The sequence below is a fragment of the Accipiter gentilis genome, chromosome 23, assembly GCF_929443795.1.
Source record: "Accipiter gentilis chromosome 23, bAccGen1.1, whole genome shotgun sequence".
Lineage (NCBI taxonomy): Eukaryota > Metazoa > Chordata > Aves > Accipitriformes > Accipitridae > Astur > Astur gentilis.
In genome coordinates this window covers 14,655,174-14,674,766 of record NC_064902.1, presented here as the reverse complement: position 1 = coordinate 14,674,766, position 19,593 = coordinate 14,655,174, and the positions used below count along the sequence as shown (strand labels likewise).

General features: G+C 50.2%; 1 protein-coding gene across 2 annotated transcripts in view; it reads left to right on the top strand.

The window, feature by feature from the left end:
* FAM107A (family with sequence similarity 107 member A) overlaps nt 1-19,593 on the top strand; it is a 31,561-nt gene that overhangs the window by 8,535 nt on the left and 3,433 nt on the right. The window contains exons 2-4 of one of the 2 annotated variants that reach the window (XM_049826727.1): nt 4,670-4,733; nt 14,527-14,701; nt 18,324-18,480. In XM_049826727.1, the coding sequence (XP_049682684.1) occupies nt 4,670-4,733; nt 14,527-14,701; nt 18,324-18,480 (396 nt within the window). Of the gene's footprint in view, nt 1-4,669; nt 4,734-5,697; nt 6,184-14,526; nt 14,702-18,323; nt 18,481-19,593 lie in introns of those variants that run through there. The other variant, XM_049826726.1, reaches the window with a different exon arrangement.

Genomic DNA, 19,593 nt, shown 5'->3' with positions numbered 1-19,593 from the left:
TAACACTATACCAGCTACTAGAAAGAAAATTAACTCTATCCCAGCCGAAACCAGGACAATGGTCAAGCTCCCCGCTGGGAAGTAACTCTCCTGAACTCAGCATTGCTCTGCCCTGCAAGGGAGAGGAACCCACAGTTTCTCACAACAGCCCCGATAGCAGCTACATCATGACCTCCACCGGGAAGGCAGAGCCCAGTCTGCCAGGTCCGGAGGGAGGGGGTGTTATACTGCCTTTCCAAGCCCTCAAGAAATTTTGGAAATTCATCTAAACTGCAGCACTTCCTCCGCCCAAGGCCAGCAGGGAGTTAGTAGCAAGGGTAGGCATTGGGGAATGCTGCTGATTTTCTCTCCGTTTCTCCTTAAAAAGAAAATGGTATCATCCCGGCAAACATGTGCACCAGCTTGCTGAATCAAATAAGCCTCAACGCCTCACATGGCAAGACTTTGCAGCAAAACAATCAAGCTGACAGATTTTTGTGCATTGACATCACAGATGGGAAAAAGTCTTACTAATCCTCCAAAGTTTCTTCCAGTGGATGATTTTACTGAGGTCTCTGGATCAGTCCCAGATGCTGCAAATGAGCACAGATAGACCAGAATCCAGCAATAACACAGGAAATTTGGGCAACAGCTTAGACGGTGTCTCAGCATCCAGGAGCATGTAAGAGACGTTTTCATACAGAGCACCGGGAGCAGCAAGAGGGTATTTGGGGCTAATTGAAAGCAGTGGTAGAGTACAATTTGGCTAACCTCTAAATCCCATGTTTTGTGGCTTCATCACACGCAGAAATGCTGGCTTCGATCTGCCAACTATCAATGCCTCGTTCCAGGTCATGACAACTTCTTTCAAAGCCTCTGGGTTAAGCAATAAGACTATTTTAATCAACGGATGTGTTCATTCATTGAACACCAATGTCAGCAGCTGCTACAGCACCCTATGGACAAAGTACCTTTCTCTGAGCCCACCTACTCCCAAATAGGTTGGGCAATTTCCAACCCTGCTAATGGTGCCTCGCTCCCAAAACCAGGTCTGTGAGAGATTCACATCGGTTCTCAGCCTGGGTGGCATTTTGCCCACTTTAATACCTCTTTATCACCATGATCTGATTGCAGCAATTTCTTGCCTAATTTATTCACTCAGACTTTGGCTACAGTGCAATATAGATGTTATGATATTGCACCTTAATGGCACTTGTATTGATCTGAACCTGCCTGAAGCCATCCTCCTCGCCCTTTCCGTGGCTTGCGCTCTGACCACACTGACAGCTCATTTCCCTAACTGCTTTCATCAAAGCACAGACATGGTCCAAAATTACTGCCTATGAATTTTGCTGCAAGTAAATATTACAGCACCCGTGTGTAGGACAAGTAATACTGATTAATGGTTTACACAGGAAGGCTGGCTTTAAGCTGCAGTAGGAGCATTGCACTCCCTGAGCGGGGAGCCGTGGAGGAGGACGCCTGGTTAGGGCTGGTGGTTCAAAGCAGCCTACACTTGTGAAACTGCCTCCAGACATTTGCTGCAGGAGCAATTTGCTGTGAATCAGAATTGGGGCCAGGCACGGTTCTGCTGGGATGTAATGGTGCCCAGGATGTTTGCGAGTAACATAGAACAGTAAAAGTACATGAGACTACTTACTATTTTTATGTTGCTTTGTTGCATTTAACCCCGCTTAATAGCCAGGCTAATTCCAGCTGAAGTGGTAGGTGTCCTGACTGACATGGTCGAAGCAGGCTGGGGATCCCAGACAGGAGCCGTCCTGTGGCTTGGAAGTGGTACCTGCTCTCACCAGCAGCATCTTCAGGATCCTTCCTTTCTTGCTGGAGAAATTCCCTGGCCGGGGCCACTGCCAGCTGGTTGCTGCTGCCATGGATGGAAGCACCAGGTGGGCTTGGGGCAGCTTCTCCTTCATCCGCCTGGCACGCTTGCATCTGTCCTGCTCACCTGCGGAGGGGCACAGTGTTACTATCCAACGCTAGATGTTATTACTACTTCTTACTCCTGGCAATATGCAGTCACACTGCATGCAGAAGTTATTTTCACATGGGAATAGGAGGTTTGAGGAAATAGCAGGCATTTTCTGCCCATTTACTGTAATACACCCTCCCCGCCTGAGCCCTCACTGTGACAAACGAAGTCCTCTGACACCTGCGGCACCCGTCCCCCTGCCCAGCTGGGTTGGGGACAGAGTCAGGTAACCCGCTTTGTTTCATGAGGAGCAGGCAAAAATCTCTGTCATCTGGGCAATCATTAACTCTCCCCCTGTGAGCCCGGGAGGTACGAGAAGCCGTCCTGCTCCGCAAACACACTAATGGCTCGAGTGGAGATTAGCAGGAGCGTGTTTCCAGCCTCCCTGTGCCACAGAGGTGACCGGGTATTGGGGACCAGGCAGAGCTCTGACCAGCCTACACGTCCCCTGCCCTTGGCTTTGCCACCGCCAAGGTCACCGCCACAGCGCAGCCAGCGCGACTTCTTAGATTGTAGCGGGATTGCATGAAATTTGTGCTGGGGGCCAGGGCACACAGAGTGGGAAGGAGGGCTGGGCTGCCCGGCCGGACCCCGCCACCACAAGCAGCACCCGAGCCAATGTCTAGCATTAACCCAGCCGAGGAAATGTTTAACCAGCCTCCAAGACCTCCCGGCAGCAGGAGGTGAAATGCTGTCTGCCTTCAAGTCCCAGCCCCAGGCGACTTCAGCCAGGCCAGAATTTTGTCTGCGGATCGGGAGCCCGGAGATGACTGGCAGCGACGCTGCGCTCCCAACCCCATGCTGAGAGTGGAGATTTAATAAAGATACAGGCAGGCAGGGCCAGGCAGAGCTGTCTGCTCTGTAATTCACAGCTCGCATCGAGGCTCCCCAGCGGTGCGGCTGGGTGGACGGCAAGCCCATCTCAGCGGCAGCGTTATCTCCCTGTCATTGCGTTCACGTCAGCTGGCTGCATTACACAAGCATGGAAAAGCCAGTATTTGTGTTGGGCACTCACCTGACATGTCTGGGTTTTTTAATGCACAGGAGACTTGTCCACACAAGAAAACTCCTGGTGCCACAGCAATCGGCTAGAGAAATGACAGCCAGCATCGCTAGCAAAGTAACTCAGCAGCTAAAAGTCAATCTAATGTACAGCCACAGTAACGAGGACCTGGCTGTGGGCTCCCCCAGAGCCATCTTCCTCTTCCCAGCATTCCTTCATTAACTGCACAGCCACCCATCAGTGACACTCCAGGTGCACACTCAGCACAACATTATTTTCCCTTTACATGCACGTTGAATGAAAAAAACACATCACTTCCTCAGCAGGGCAGAGTCCACGTCCCAAGAAATGAGCCGGCTCTTCTGCCAGCTCCTGGCACGGGGACTCCCCTGCTCTTGCTCCTCTGGAGTTGACACCTCCAAACGAGACCCCCTCCTGCAAAACCCCCACAGCATTCACAGCAACACGGGGCCGTGCGGGGCACAGGAGACGCAATGAGTGATGCTGGGATGAGCTGCCCATGTCACCTTCTCCTGGGACACGAAGCCACTTCATAAGAAACACGGGGGCAGTCGGTGAATGACGAAACTCCTTGTCTGCAGGAGCCACTCCAGATAAATATCACTCAGCAATCAACCGCCTTCACACAGTAACCTTCAGGGAGCCACAGGGGGAATACAAAGGCTTTTTGTTAATCCCAAAGACTCAGGAGCACAGGGTGAGATTGCTTACTAATTTAGATAGCAAAGAGAATCGTTGTGCGAAGAGCTCCTAGGAAAACAGCTTTGCCATAAAAGTCCTTTGGCTCAGGATGGGAGATCCCAAGCACCCCGCAAACCCACTTCCCTGCACAGAGGAGCCCAGATGTGCGGCTGGTCAGGCACCAGGGCATATCAGACAGAAGTATGTCCAAAAAATTTAGCTTGCCTTTTTCCAATTTGTTTTACTCAGATGAAAGCAGGTGCTGATGGATCACAGCCCTTTTCCACTCGTGCATCTATCAGCCATAACCACACTTACTCAGGAGCTTAAAGCAGGTTTAAAATTATGCTCTTTTCCCCCTTTGACACATCTCCAGTGAACTCAGACCTGAAGCTCACCAGCTGTCCTTTAGCCTGTTCAAAGGCAACCCCAGGGGAGTAGGACAGATGTGCATCCATCTCATTTTCAGTTGGATATCGAGCCAAATGTTTTTTTGGAGGGTGTGAGTGAGCAGCCAGGCTATGGGGCAATGGGCGATGTGAGGGGAATCTGCATGACCACAGAAAACTTACGGGGCACACGTGGGCTGCGAGGCAGGTTGCAGTTTGAGCAGACAAACTGCACAGCCTCCCCACTTAAAACCCTGTCCTCCACCGCAGCCTTGGTCGTGGGGCAAAAACTGCGTGTGATCTTCAAAACCCTGCCCATGTCTAACCCACGGCTGGTCAGGACAGGCTGACCACACTCACGCAAGCACACGTACGCACATAGCACACACTGGGGAATGTGGACCCGCCTGCCTCTTGTCTCCTGCATCTGACGCTCCATGCCAATTAAATTTAACAGCTCCTGGTCAGGAGGTTAAAAAAAAAAAAAAAAAGGTTTTTTTAAGTCTCTAGTAGCAACTGACTGGCAACTCCTCCTATGTTTCATCTCCTGTAAGAGAGCAATACCTGTACAGTCTTTTCCCATTTCTCCCTTGTCTTTTCTTCCAGAAAGAATATTCCCTACAGCCCAAGTGTCCGAGTGGAAGCGGGAAGCCCAGGAGCGGTGGCTCGGGTAAGTGCCAGCAGCCGATGCTGCCCCACGGCGGGCTTTGCCAGGCGAGCGGGGAGAGGTTGGGGCTTCTGCTCACACCCAGTGCTGCTGAGCCCTCGGCTGGAAAACACGGCCGGGATGGGGGAAAATGCTGGGACATGGAGAGGAGCAAAATGTGGAGAGGTGAAAATAAGTGAATAAGCACCCCTGTGCCCATGGCAGCCTGGCCTCTTTCTCCAGTCCTCCATGGGGCTGGGAATGTCAGGCCAGGATGTGACCGTGACAGTCCGCACACCCATGGGTGCTGCACCATGTGAATGTGGCTGGGCACCGTGGCGGTGCCACCCGGCTTCCCTTATCCCCTTCCTCTGGGTGGAAATGTTTTTTTCCCCATCCCTGCCCACCTCCTGGGACCGAAACACTGGGCACCTGCAGGCTGGCACAGGCAACCTGGGCAGAGCTGGACCACAGCACCCATCTAAAGAGCCAAAAGGAACCGCTGGGGTGGTTTAACTCCTCCTCCCCCAGCTTTGCAGCCTCTGGTTTCTCAGGCCGTAACAATTCAGGGACAGCCAACATGGTACCTCCAGCCACAGTGAGGATGGGGGACGAGGGGCCCGATCCAGGCAGGGACTGCATCTCAGCAGGATGAGACCTGGGGCAGCAATGCAGTGGCATCGCACAGCCCTGGTGCCACCAGGATGCCCGTGGCCCCCGTGCAGGGGCTGCTTCTCCCTCCCGCAGCCTTTACCCATGGGGTGCAGCTGCTGCTCCCCCCGGACCGTGCAGCAGTTAGTAGATGACAGGGTGTTGCAACACGCCGGGGAATAATCACGATAACTTGAGCGGTTGCCCTGGTGCCGGGCTTGGCTGTTGCAGTGGTTGCTAAAGAGAGTGGGCGTGCGGCTTCCTCTGGGGCGATCTGATTTCTCCGGGAGCGTGGTTAAGGCACGCTTAGGAGAAATCGTCCTCCGTGGAGCAGGGACGTGACCTCTCTGCCGGCAACGTCGGCCGTGCCGAGCGGGCTGCTCGGGCGCCTGGGCACACTCAGAGCTGTTTGCTTTGGGGGGAAAAAACGATTAGCTCATTCATCCGCCCTGGGAAAACATCATCCAGCAGCGAAGAGCAAAGGGAGCAAGTTTTCAGGGTGGCAGAGACACCTTTGGGACCAGCACTGAGGAGCGGGCAAGGCCGCCGGCCCCTGCCGGCCGAGCTCCAGCCCTCCGTGGGGTCCCCGTGGGGCGGTGAGAGCGGCGGGGAGGGAGCGACGGTGCAGCAGCCGCCTCCACGTGACGCTCCCACCGGAGAGACCTGGCAGGAGCCAGACAGCTTCGTCGGACCCGGCCAAAAGTCATGCAGGCGCGAGCGCAGCCGGGCAGAAGCGGCAGCCTCAGCCCCTGCGGCCCCGTGTCGTGGGGCGCGGGGCAGCACCTGCCCCCCGGGCTCCCCAGGGCCACGCTGCGGAAATCAGGTAAGCCCAGGGCCCCCCGAGCCGCCCCAGGGGGTCCCTGCTTCTCTGCCATCTCCCCTCTGCGGGGACGGGCCGCTGAGCCCCCGTGGGATTAGTCTGCACTGCATACGTGTTTACGCACAGGTGACTTTGGACCCTGTTTTAAATTTTATTTGAGATGCCATGTTACTTTAATACTTCAGTAGCTGGTTGAGAAGCTGCCCTTCTGCTTCTGCCTTTCAAATCGGACCCGTATCCCGCAAGAAATTCCTTTAGCAAACCCACGCTGTGATTCAAACCTTCTTGGCGAGGCATTGGGCTGGACAGGGGGCACTCGCTAATACAATCCCTGCAAATCAACGTGGGAGGATTTTCTCTGTATTCGACAAAATACCTTTGAGCTACCTTAAAACACTCATTAATGATTGATGTGCATCTCTATCAAAGGCAGGTAAAGGCACAGAGCAAATATTTGATGAGATATTAAAAGTAAGTTTGTGATTATTGAGGAAGCCTGCTAAGCATCTGTCACTGCTTAACAAAACTAAACAAGTCGCTCCACACGCCGCTTGCAAAAGGTACGGGGCTGACATCCCTTGGTGATTGCTAACAGAGTGGGATCCCAGCCTTGTTATCTTTTCTTATCACAGTCCAAGGTAATTAAATGAGATGATTAACCAGCGCACCCAAGCCTGTCTGCCTGCAGTCAGGGGGGAGCTTGCTGCTGCCTGACTGTACAAGCATTTCCAGCAGTAACCAGCACAAAACAGGGTACCGGTAACTTCTACACGACAGACAGCTCAGCTAGCCCCAAACCTGCCGGGATTTCTCTCTTCCAAATACATGTGCATGAGTGCAAAGCTCAGCGGGTGACCACGGTGACATCCAGGGGCCCTCACATTTGGGCTGATCGCAACTGGCGGTGCGTGAGCAGCACGGGCTGAGCCAGCGCCTGCTCCGTGCTCTTATGGGGGTGCAACGCTGGTGTAAGTGGGGGACCCCAGCCCTGCAGTGCTGGCACGCTGCTTGGCAAGGGCGGGCAGAACCGGGGGCACTGGCTGGACTGGGGAGACTGACTATGCTGGTGGGAGAACACTGGCTGTACTGATGGGTAGAACTGGTTGTAGTGGTGGGGAGCTCAGGCTGTACTGGTGAGCAGCATGGGCTGTACTAGTGGGCAGCCCCATCCCCACATACGCTCAGCGGAGAGGCGGAGGCAGGAAGAGTGGTGACATGTGGCAGCGGTGCCAGGAGCTGCAGGGCTGCGTCCCCCTGCCCTATTTCACATTTCCGTGAGGGTTTTCTTTCCCTTTCCGACCCCCCAACATCACGGGGTTTATTCCTGAACGTCAGGGCTGAGGGAAGGTGAGGGGACCCAGGGCACGCACGCCTGCTGTCCCGAGGCAGCCACCCGATAGCTGGGAACTGCTTCCCACGGCGGCCACATCGAGTTACATTCACCGTATTGCATTATAAATACCAGAATTAGCCTTGCTTAATTATTTAAAACTATAGATTAAAAGCAGACAAAGGCTCTTTGCCTCCTTTCTGGAGCACGCGTATCATTTATCAGTGATACGGTCACCTGGTGACAGGCATGGGGGCGCGTGCCAGGTCCATCAGTATGAGATGTTCCCGAGCTGCCGGCAAGGCAGGAACCAGAGGAGAGGAAAAATCACAGTGAGGATGGGAGCTGGTACCATCTCACCCAGGAAAGGTAACAATGAATATCTGCCAATCTTTGGGCTTGCCTGATTATCATCATCATCATCATCATCATTATTAACATCGCCAGGGCAGTAAGCCACAGCAGCCATTAAGCTAATGCGAAGGAATGACAGGTATTTTGTTCTGGGCTCAGCACCTGACCCACTAAAGCTGGCACCTGGGTGCCTCGCTCTGCCCTGAACCTACCGACCGTGCAGAAAGTGGCTTCCAAAAACAAGTGCCCGGCTTTGAGGTCAAACCACTTGTCCTCCTGGCAGCAGACTCTCCACAATGCAGTTGCACACCCAAAAGCTGCTCTCGCTGCACAAAGCTTTGGGGCTCGCGGAGACCAGCGCACAATTGTTTCCCTGCCCCATGACACCAACCCCAGCTATTCTGTGTTTCTAAAAACCAATTAATTAACATTAAGAAAATCAGGCAAATTAGCAAATGCCGTAAATTCAAGAATCCAAAACAAAACACAAACTTTCAGCTTAATTCTTTGTAGGACTTCACATACAGCATGACCTCTTCTGCCATTACACTCTCATGGGAAAAGCTGTAGGGCCAAACTCCAACTCCACTTCAGACAGTGGAAATACATTGACTGAAAGTTCATGCTCTAAAATAAAAGAATGTTAACTTCTGGTTAACAAGTAGAAGCATGAGTGTACCAGTGCTTAAAAGGAACTGAGGCTAGTTTAAAGATCCCATGTACCTCCACCTGCACATGCAGACCCTTGCAGGGTGGGAGGGCAGGCTTGCTCCTCTCAGCCTTCCCGAGGAGCAGAGGTGTGAGGGATGGTACCCTCATCCTGGGGAAAGGAGGGTTTGCCAGGGAGCAGATGCCATCGGGGGCCGTAGCCCAGGGAAGGGAAGGTTCCCCCCATGATTGGCGTTATATGTGTCAGAAACTCATGGTATTTCCCAGGCTCGGGTTACTTGTGTAAATAGTTTTAAACTAGCTCTGCTGACCAGTATTGAGTGTGTTGGTTTTGCAGTCACCTTACTTGCAGGATGTGTATGACCAGCTTCTTTCAGCAGCCCTTCGTTAATCTGTCAGTTCTTTAAAAAAGACACATTCATGAGTAAATCCCAGGCATTCAGAAAACCAGAGGTTCTTCTCTGTAGCCACAGTTTTAAGTGATCATTTCTGGCCAGGAAACAGTCCCTTAGGTCAGTGGTTTTACAAACCCAGATCCAGGGCTCTGACCCTGGGTGTCCTGGGGTTTTGCTCCGTCTCATCCCTTCTACCAAGTACAGGGTTTCGCAGAATTACAAATAGCAATATCCTCTGAGTTTGGATGCCATTCCCAGAATAATGCCTTCTGCCTGTATTTACATGGATGGCATTTCACAGAGGCCCGTTCTCTGCCCAGAAAGAGATGCCCATACAATATTTTTAACAAGAGCAGTTTGATTGTCATCTGCCCCTATTGACAAACCTCTCCTGAGATGCTCCAGTTGGAAAATCAGTTCTCAAATGACATAGAGAGCAGAAATAGAAGACTGCAAGCTATGTTTGCTTTATAGATTTCAGCTAAAGCTAAACACTGACCTGTGCTGCAGAAAGAGAGCATTGCCAGCTTTGCGAGTTAAGGATGCTGAGAACCAACTGGGCAGCATCACATGGGGCAGGGCACGCTGCAGAACGGGGCTGCCTCCGGCGCTGAAGGAAGAGAAACTGCGTTTGCAGATGGGGTGGAAAAGGGCTGAGGGATGTGCAAGGGAAGGACGAGTAGGTCGCAGAGGGCAGGACGTCGAGGAGAGCTTGGCAAAACCAGTCAAGGGGGAGAAGGCATTTCACATGAAAACCTGCAAAAAGCAGCTGGTGTGCTGCTGCACCCTCCATTCTCCTATACAGTCGCAAGCCGAGAGGTGCTGGCTAGAAGCCCAGACCTCCACCCTACAGCTTTCTAAATCCAACAGCTATGGATTAATTTTCTTTTCAATCTCTTTTGGTTTTCCCCTTGTGAAGAACGGCTGGAGCCATGCAGGCAGCTGTAAGCAGAGCTGCACCCCTCGGGTTACCTGCCCTTTCCAGGGCCGTTAATCCCCTTAACATTCCTGGGGGATTATTTCCATCCCGACAGGACAGTGATGCAGGCTGCCAGCAGCAGTGCAGGGAGCAGCACACGGCACACAGTCCCGACAGAGAGGGGCTCGCAGGGCACCCCACCACGGAGAGACAACTCACTTAATCCTAAATAAATGCTTTATGAAGGGCATCTCCTATGAGTGAGGGGAAAACAAAAAGCAGCAGGAGCAAAGGGAAGCATAGTTTAGCTCCCGCCACGGCCGAGCACCCGTGTCTGATGCCCGTCCCTGGGCATGAACCAGTCCTCCTTCTCCTCCTCCTCCTCCTCCTCTCCAGGAGCAGGCTAAAACCTTTCTCCTTGCCCTAGGCTGCACAAAAGCTGCTCAGCACCTCGGGGAGCACGCCATGTTTTACGGTCCTAGTAGGGTATATTTAATTTATTATCTGCAACATTCAGGTTTTCAAAGGCATTTAATGTTACACCAAAACTACCTGATATCCTGTTCCCCAAAAGATTGGGGCTGACCACAATCAGAAGTGGAAACAATTTGCCCCAGGATTGCAGACTGATGATTTTATCACAAGTCTCCCAGGAATTGGGGGATTTATAAGCATTTCCAGGCAGTCTGAGCAGGAATTTGGGCTTTGCTTGATGTCAGAACAGACCAAGATACTAAAATGTCATTTTTCTCCTCCAGCTAGTCCCACACCCTGGGGCAGGAGGGTGGTTGGTCTCTGGGCCATCTCAAAGATGCTGAATATTGCCTGTGAGGTCTCCTAGAAAACTAATCAAGACTGTGAGCTCGTTTCACAGCTACGGTTGGGAGAAGAGATAATGCCATGTGTGCAGTCCAAGTACCTGCCAGTGGCCTTGGCCTCCTCATCCAGGCAGCCTGGCTTTTTACTTACAGAAAAGTCACTTGGAAACGTACCTTTCCTAGAAAGCCTCAGGCTTCTAGAAATGAGGAAAGGAAAAATATTTAAAAACAAGCAAAAGACTGAGTATGTCAAAGCAAACACAGCTACTTTTTATAAGCAACACTCCAAAGCAGATCTATTTAAAAGGTCACGCTGTCTTTCTGAGTACAGCCAAGGATATTAAAATGCACGTATATTTTTTTTGCTTATATCTTGCCAAGAACAATATAAAAATGTCTAACACCTTTTGCTAATTTATGATGGTGGCCAAGGAGGTGCCAGAGCAGAGCCTTGTTCATTGATCTACAGCTGAATCATGCAAAAACAGACATCCTGCTGTAAATCCACTGCAGAGACCTGGCTTGATTTATACCTCCAACATTATAAATAATGACAAAAAGCAGCCTGATATCAGTCTGTCTCCCCTTACACAGACATGAATTACATCAAGTCTTGAAGATGATAGATCTACTCTACGAGAAACATTTTGCACTGGGTCCCTATCTGCCAACCTGCAAGAGAAAGGATGCCCCATCCTTACTCCCAGCACAACCCCAAGCTGTGTTTCAGGAGCAACAATATTTTTATATTCTCATTTTTATTTTTCTGCTCAATGCAAATGAAGACATTCCTTGAATTGTTCCAGATTAAGGTCTTCTGAAGGTTTAAAGTGCTATTCTTGTAGTGAGGTTCAAGGCTCTTTCTAGTCCTGGTCAGGGACAAGGTCAGGGCTTTGACTTTGTCCCCGGGGCAGCAGTACGGACACCCGCTGGAAGCCAAATCCTTGAGGCTGGTGTCTGCACAACCCTAGGCATATCTAGCACAGCGAAAACCAAGCTCAGAGCTACCTGCTGTATCCTGGCCCTCGAAGTATTGTTCAGGCAAATTGCACTCATTATGAGGACTTTTGCAGGCCGATTTAACAGCCCTCTGGGCAGAAATGCTTCCAGTAGGTTTCAATTCCTCCCACTCCTTCCTTCCCTCCCAGTATTTTCTTCATTTCTACTAGTTTTGGGGAAAAGTTTCCCTTTTGCCTTCACTAAATAGGTTGATAAATTGCAAAGCAGCAGCAAGCCTCAGCCATGCAACATTAGATGGCTGCAGTCTGAAAATAACCACACTAGCAGATTCAAAACCTCCAGGCTCACCACAGTGCTCCCCCAAAATGCTGCATAAGCAGAGGATCCCCCAAGGTGCGAGGTGGGGGGACCTTCCCTGCTCATCCTAGGTGTCTGGGAGGTGGAAACACCACAAGACCAAACTGAAGAGCTGGATGACACCATCCAGTAGTGTTGTATGCTGCTGGGCATTAGCCCTCTGTGGATGTGGGGACAGCCTGCCCCAAGCAAATCTCCTGGAATCTGTGTCGTGGTGGTAGGGAGGAAGGGACTTCCACTCCTGAGTTGCAAAAGGAAACCCATATATCACAGAGGCAGGGGGAAAGCAGCGCGTCATAAGTAACAGTGCTGCATCAGTGCCCCAAGAGCTAGTACAGCTTAGTGGCAGGGCCTGAGAGCTACTTAGTGTAGAAAAAGAACACCAAAGTCACTAGAGTTACAGCCATTTACAGAATCCAGGTTGGTCATTCAGACTTGGGTTGGCTGCATAATCCTTCCATGCTTGCTGCTTGCTGCATTATCCCCTAGCAGAGCACAACAGCTGGATTTAAGATGGACAAATCCAAGATCAATACGCCCCAGCCCTTCTCCTGCCCTGCGGCAGGATTTGGTACCCAGCACACAAGCAAGTGCAGGCATCTCTGTCACTGGAGGCAGCTCTGGTCTAAATGATGGCACAGGAACTGTGGGAAAAGGGTGAGAGGACGACACAGTGACACTGAGGCTAGTCCATTAGTATAGCTGTCCAAAACCACTGTTTCCATTAAAAACACCTGACGTTTTATTTAAGTTACTCCATGGAGAGACTTTTCTGTTTGAAGGATGAAGACATTGCTTTGCCGTTTGAAATGGGAGCTCATCCGTTTCATTCATGCCAAAACAAACCTTTGCTTTTGTACCTTCCTTCCTTGTCTTTTCTCTGCCTCTTCTCCTGTGCAAAAAAAGAACAAAAAAGGGAAGAAGTAGGAGAAGAAAAAAACCCAAAGCAATTTTACCCCAGTGAAAACCTGACATGTTTGCCTTAACCCTTGGCTGTTCTTCAGTCCGTGCATCTTTCTGGAAGGCAACATCGAGCCCCCAGTTTCAGCCTGTGGAGTCCAGCCCCGCAGGGGTTTGACTCAGCCTGGCACTTGCTGTCAAACATCAAACCACGCCACCTTCCTTTCTGCCAGCAGTGATGTATGATCCTAGAGGAAAATAATTTGATACAAGAAATCACTGGTTCCAGCTTCCAAGTGCCCTTTAAATATGTACTGAACTATTCACCCCAATTACACTCATGTAATGGGCTCTGATTTGTTTTTCTTTGTTCCCAAAGCAGTAGGGCACTGGCCACATTAACATTCAATGAGAAGTTGTTTGATATTGAATCGTTTCTTCAGCAGTATTATTCCTTACACAATTCTGTCTGATTGCAATCCACTTCACATTTGATAAGTACTTACTGACTATGAAAGAATGACCTAGCCCGCTTTCTCTTGCCTTTTTTTTATTGATTTCTCTTTTGAAAGGGTTTTATTGCTTTTACACATGAGATTGCAATAAGAGAGAGAGGCAACATTACTGAACAACTGTTTTACTTGCTGCTCCACCAACCCGTATAACTTCACACTAGGCGCCCCAAAATACCGTAATAGAGACACTTACAGACATAGAGCTGCCTACACCCTTTTCCTGGAACTTTCTGTTCTTACTGGTAAACTTCCAAATTGTTCAAGTGAATAGTCAGGAATATATTGCTCTTTCTGAGCCCCTGATTAGACCGTACACTGAATAATTGTAGGCAGCCCCACTGTGCTCCACATTTAAAGACACAGCCCACCCCATGCAGTTTGTCTTAAAACTTGTGCTTTGCACTTACTTTGTATAGGGTTTTTTGTAGACGAGAAGTGTAGAGCAATTGGAAAATACCAACAGTGAACATGCCCTGTGGTTTGCCTGAAATCCAAGCTGCCATCGCTTCCAAAACAGTGGGCTCTTGTTCTTACATCCAGAACATACATACAAATTATTACAGCACGATCACATACTGCATGGGCAAATTATGCTTTTCTTGGCATAGGGCTCGATCCTGATTATTAAGCCAGCAGGATATCAGCAAAATCTTTCCTTGACAAGAGATTTCAGATACAGCAGCACTTCCTCAGGCCCGTGTTTTGGAAGCCCCTCAAATCCCACAGCATCCCCTTGTGCTAAGGGACCGATGGCCTCAGCCAGGACGACCAAAGCAGCAGCTCAGCACAGTCTACACCCGTGGCTGTTTCCAGTTTTAGTTAGACCTATCTTGCCTTAATTAATCTTTGGCACTAAATGCTGCAGCCACTGAAGCGAGCGTCTGGCAAGTAATTTAAATGATCTAATTAATATGTGTCTCATCAACAACGCAAAGGGAATATTTTTTAAAACCTCTAAAAAACTCGCACCAGCACACGCAAGCACGTGTATGCAGACACTGACACGGGTGTCGAGCAGCCAGGGCAGGCACCGTCTCTTCTCTGCCTTGCCCAGGGAGGAGAGCTCCAGCGAGTTCCCACACCACAGCAGGGTCAGTCTTCTCATGCAAACACCTCTCTTTTCTTCCAGCATCGATGTACACTGACATACAGCGGGAGCGACCAGACAGTGGGAATATCCTGACTCACCCAGACTACATAGATGGAAACCCAGACCTCATCAAACCTAAAAAGCTCCTAAATCCTGTAAAAGCCTCGAAGAGCCATCAAGAGCTGCACAGAGAGCTGCTGATGAACCACAAAAGGTAAGAGGAGGTCGCAGCCTGCCACTGGAGTGGTGCAAGAAGTGCTGAGCCATTGGAGCTCAGCAGCCGAGGCACAAGTACCAGCAACAGCCTGCGAGTTGGAAGGGCACGATAAATCCCTTCACTTGCAAATGAACACAGCATAAAACTCACTGTAGCTCTTTCCTTTTTTCTCTGATGTGACAGTTTCTTTTAAAACGAAGGCAGAAGGAAAAGCCCCCTGCTCTGCCATCCTGAAGCATTGGCTAGCACTTTTCAGAGCTGCTTGCTATTTCCACCCACCTCGCGCCACAAGCGCCAGAAGATGCGAGGCATCCCTACAGCCCCTTTCTCAGTGTCCCACGCATGTTTTCTCCCTGGTCCTGGTTCTTCTGTCTCCAACACTGACTTCCCAAGTCCCCAGCCATGTACAGCATCCCTGTGTGCTTTAAGGTCAACCCAGAGGCAGTAAGAGGTGTAGGCTGGGGAGAGCCATTGAAAGCTGGGAGAGCACCAGGGTGAGATAGTCTGTACAAGGACATGGCTAATCCCTGTCTCCCTAAAAATCAAATGGGTAAAGATAAGCTAGAATTCACATTTCTGACTTCCTACCCCATCACCCCAACTTAACTCTTCGGGGGTACAGATGCAACATCAGGAAAATTACACCAGTGACTGAGAACCTACAACCACATCGTTCCTTTGCAGCAACTGTCTGAACATCAGTGCAATAAAAGCCTATTCAGTTCAGAGGCTTTTTAGCACAGCGAGAAATCTTCTGGCTTTATATTGACATTTTCTGAACACCCTGAAATATTCTGACATGATAGCACTTTGGCCATCTAATTAAAAGGAGCACAGCCTCTGTTCAAAAGGACTACAGTCATCATGAGAATCAGACACATATTTGGCAAACAGTCAAGCCTGCCGGCAGGGTCCATTAATCAATACTGGCACTGGCTGGGCTTGGGTTTGATTTGATTTTCCCAGAATCAGAAGAATTACAGGGACCATACCCAGGCTGTTATCTGGCATCGAGGCAGAGGTAACTATAACAGCCAGATATTTTTAAAATTCTCTGGCTTGAGAGTGACCATATCCTGCCTAATGTTACTGCTCAGTTTAAAGGCTCACCCACCAGCATTGGCTTTGATCTCACAGAACATTATTCCAGTCTAACCATGGTGGAACAAGGAATCAAGAAATCCCTGCAATGGAGGTAGTAGAGATGAACCGTGGCAGATGGGGTACAGACCCCGCAGTATCAGACTGAGCTAAACTTCAAACTGGCAAACAAAAAGTACGCCATCACTTTGTATTCTAGTTCTGTGCCTGTCACCATGTTACATCCACATGTGCCATCAGATACTGGCAGGAGGCAGCTCCACTGCAGCCATCCTGCATCTCCTGACCCCTCTCCTTATAGTCTTGTATGTCTCAGGCATCAGTTTAAACCTGCTTTGGCTCTGGCCTCCCAAATAGTTTTCAGCAAATATGTGAAACAAACCCTACTGCAAATAATAATCCATCATTGCTGGGTTCTTGTCACTCTCGAATCCACCAGTTTTGCCTCCTGCTACAGGTTACTATAGAGGGAGAGAGGGAAGAAGGGGAGAAAGAAGGATCTAGGACTTGCTCCTGTTTCTGCTTTGCTGTTGGGTTCTGCCCTTAAGCAGTAGGGAGAAGAAACTCTAATCAGCAGCTTGTGCAACAAAACCCTTATCTTAGTCAACACCTCTGGGTACTAACAACACAGGCTGATTAAATCAGAGTAGTAACAAATCCACAGGCAACATTGCAAGCTGCGTCTCCAGCAAGCCAAGGCAGGTTTGCCTTCTCCCAAGCCTTGGGAAAAGCATTTCTGCAGCATCCAAGTTCTTCCTGCCTTGAAAAACCATCACGAAAGCTCTGGAGCCAACCCTAGGGCTACCTTCACTGATGTTGCCATGAACTTTGTCTTATCATAAAGCAAGAAAAGAAATTACAATAGGAAGCATCGTTAAACGTGGCACTGGGAGGATGCAAACACTGGTCCCCAGCCGTGTCGTGACAGCGCAGAGGTTCGCTGCATCTAGAGAGCGTTTCCCTCTCCTGCCTGCCAGTTCAGTTTCTCACTTTGTGAGATACCACCTCAGCACCTGCCACCTTGTCAAGAAAGCTCCGTAGTCCACAGAGTTTGATGTCTCTGCTTTCAAACGACCTTAGCAGAAACCAACCAGCCTTTGGTCAACAGAAACCTCCCAGTGGTGAGGAGGAGCTTTGCATTAATAGCACACCTTGACCTGCTGTGCCCTGGGCAAGCCCTTCTCACAGATACAGGGAGGTCCCCACCTCACCTCAAAACAGACCTTCACCCACAGGTGAATTCTTAACAAGATTACTTACATTCCAACTGCTATTGCAGAAGAAGATAGCCTGCATGAATGTGGCCTTGACCACTTCTTAATAATCTGTTCTTCAGGGACATGAAACTTTGTGTAGTTGCAATAAAGTCTCCCCTGAATTCAGCAAATGTTCAACTTCCCAGCAGATTCAGGTTTTGACTCTCTCTGGCTAGGGCTCAGCAGGGCAGAGAGTCACCGCTTGTAGCGATTTAAGCCAGGAAGCTCGTGGATTTTATGAAGGCAGATTCCTTTCGGCACAGAGACGATGAGTTGGTCAAACCACTATCTTGGAAGGGCAGGAACAGTCCCACAACCACAGAGGAGCACATCTGGACTTGTTCCACATTCACCCATATTCCCACACATCCGTAACTACTCCCATCCTTCCAGGGGGCAGAAGTTGGTGGGAAGGTAGCCGAGTCAGCTGCAGCAGGTAAATCTTAGTGTCTGAATTCAGGCATGGCAATATTCAAAGTGTTAGGTTTCTGAAATTTGTTTGGAGAACTTCTTTCATCTCTTTACCATGTATTTATGACTTGCCTGCATGTCCTTGCCATGTCTCCTTTCCCGTGATCCCACCCCTCACAGAGCAGGGCTTGGAGCAGCCCCGCTTCGTTTTGAGATGCTTCGGGTGGCTGAAGGGGAGCCAGGTGCCTGTGCCATCAGCAAACGCTCTGGCTTCCAGAAGAAAAGGACACTTCGTCTTGGCCTCTTGACCCAAACTCTCCATGTCAACAGGGAGATCCCTAGCCCTCAGCTCGGAAGCAACGCTGGGATGCAACGGGGAGGAAAGGAACTGCCAGGACAATTATTGCAGATCAATGACTACCCCTGCTGGTGGAAAAAAAATCGTCATTATTTAAAACGCCCTCAACGCAGCTGAATCTGTCACTGACATAATTAAAACTAGTAACAGCGGGAGCCAGCGGAAGGTCCCATTTCCACACCGACCCAGAGAACTGTAACACCTCAATCTAATGGGATTAGCAAAACTTCCAGCATCACAAGCCCCACACATGGGCAGCAAACGCTGTGCCCGCCCGAGGCAGGCAGCCCAAGGCAGTGTCGCAGCCGTAAGGTGTTCCCACTAACACCCTCAAAGCCTTGTGGATGGATTTGTGGACTAGGACTGGTTAACGGACCAGGTCTCCCATGTTTCCATTTAGGACTGAGAAGAGTTTGGGGGTTGCCAGGCTGGCCGCGGTTACACCCCAGGGTGTAGGCACTCTGGCCCTGATTTATCTGCTTTTTATCCACAGAGGTTTGGGCATGGAGAGCAAGCCAGAGCTGCAGCGGGTGCTCGAGCACCGACGGCGAAACCAGCTTATCAGGCAGAAGAAGGAAGAGGAAGAGGCAAAGAAACTGCAGTCCCCTTTTGAAAAAGAGCTATTGAAGAGGCATCAGAGACTGGATCAGGTAGAAGCGATCCCTGGGTTATCCTAACCACCCATCTGCGCAAGGCACAGATCGCAGGGGAGATGGGTGGGCTGAGGCTCAACCCAAGGTATAGCTTTGTTACCCCACCATAAAATGGGAGCCACAGTACATCCTTCACTGGTGTCCCATGCAGCTGCAGCACCCTCATGCTCACAGTGGGATCCACCTCATTTGTACCACCTCACCCAGGACCCCACCATGCACCACTGACCCTGGGTCTCCTCTACATGGTGTCTTTGGGGTGTGCTTTCCTGTTCAAAGCACCCCAAATACCATAGGGGCTGTTGCAGCACCCTGAGCCACAGGGGTGCTCAGGACCCCGGGGTGCAGAGTGAGAGGCTGCAGAAGCGCTGGAAGGTGCAAACCCTGCTGCAATCACACCCAAGCCGCTTTTGGGAGCAGTTCCTGGCACGTAACCTGGCCAAAAATATGCCTGGGAGGAGCAAGATTCAGCATGGGGCTTGTCAACAGCACAGCCACGCCACAGGTGCTCTGCGCCTGCCCTCTTACTCAAACCAGTGCAAGCAGCAAGCAGGCTTGTTGCCACTGAAAATAAAGTCATTCCCTGTCCTCCCTGCCAGTATTTGCACTGCAAATGGATAAAACTAGTTTATTTAATTAATGACACAACAGCTCCCTTGTGATAACATCAGCCAAGCCGAGATCACTTGAAAATCAAAGCCCAGCACTCTCAGAGAAGAACCAGGAATATGAAACAAGATGGTTTAGGGACAGATTCTTAAAGAATTTGCATATAAAAGTGAGGCAGTACAACAACTTACCCCCCTTAGACAATAACCTAACGCTGAGAGCTTTTCCCAGGCTCACAGGCCTTCTTTGCTGGGAAGAATTCAAACCTCCTCCTCCTCCTTCCTCCATGCCAGGTCTGAAGTGAAACACTCCCCTGCTTTTCTGCTGGAGATGTTCCTCCCTGGAGGGAAAAAATTAATTAATGTTTCAGTGGGCCAGAAAAAGAGACTAAGGGTGGGCATGGCTCTGGCATAATGGTTTGGAAAACGAGAGCACCGACAGGTGCACTACCCACTCGTTCGATTTTGGGCAATAATAACTGGACATCCAGCAATAATGATG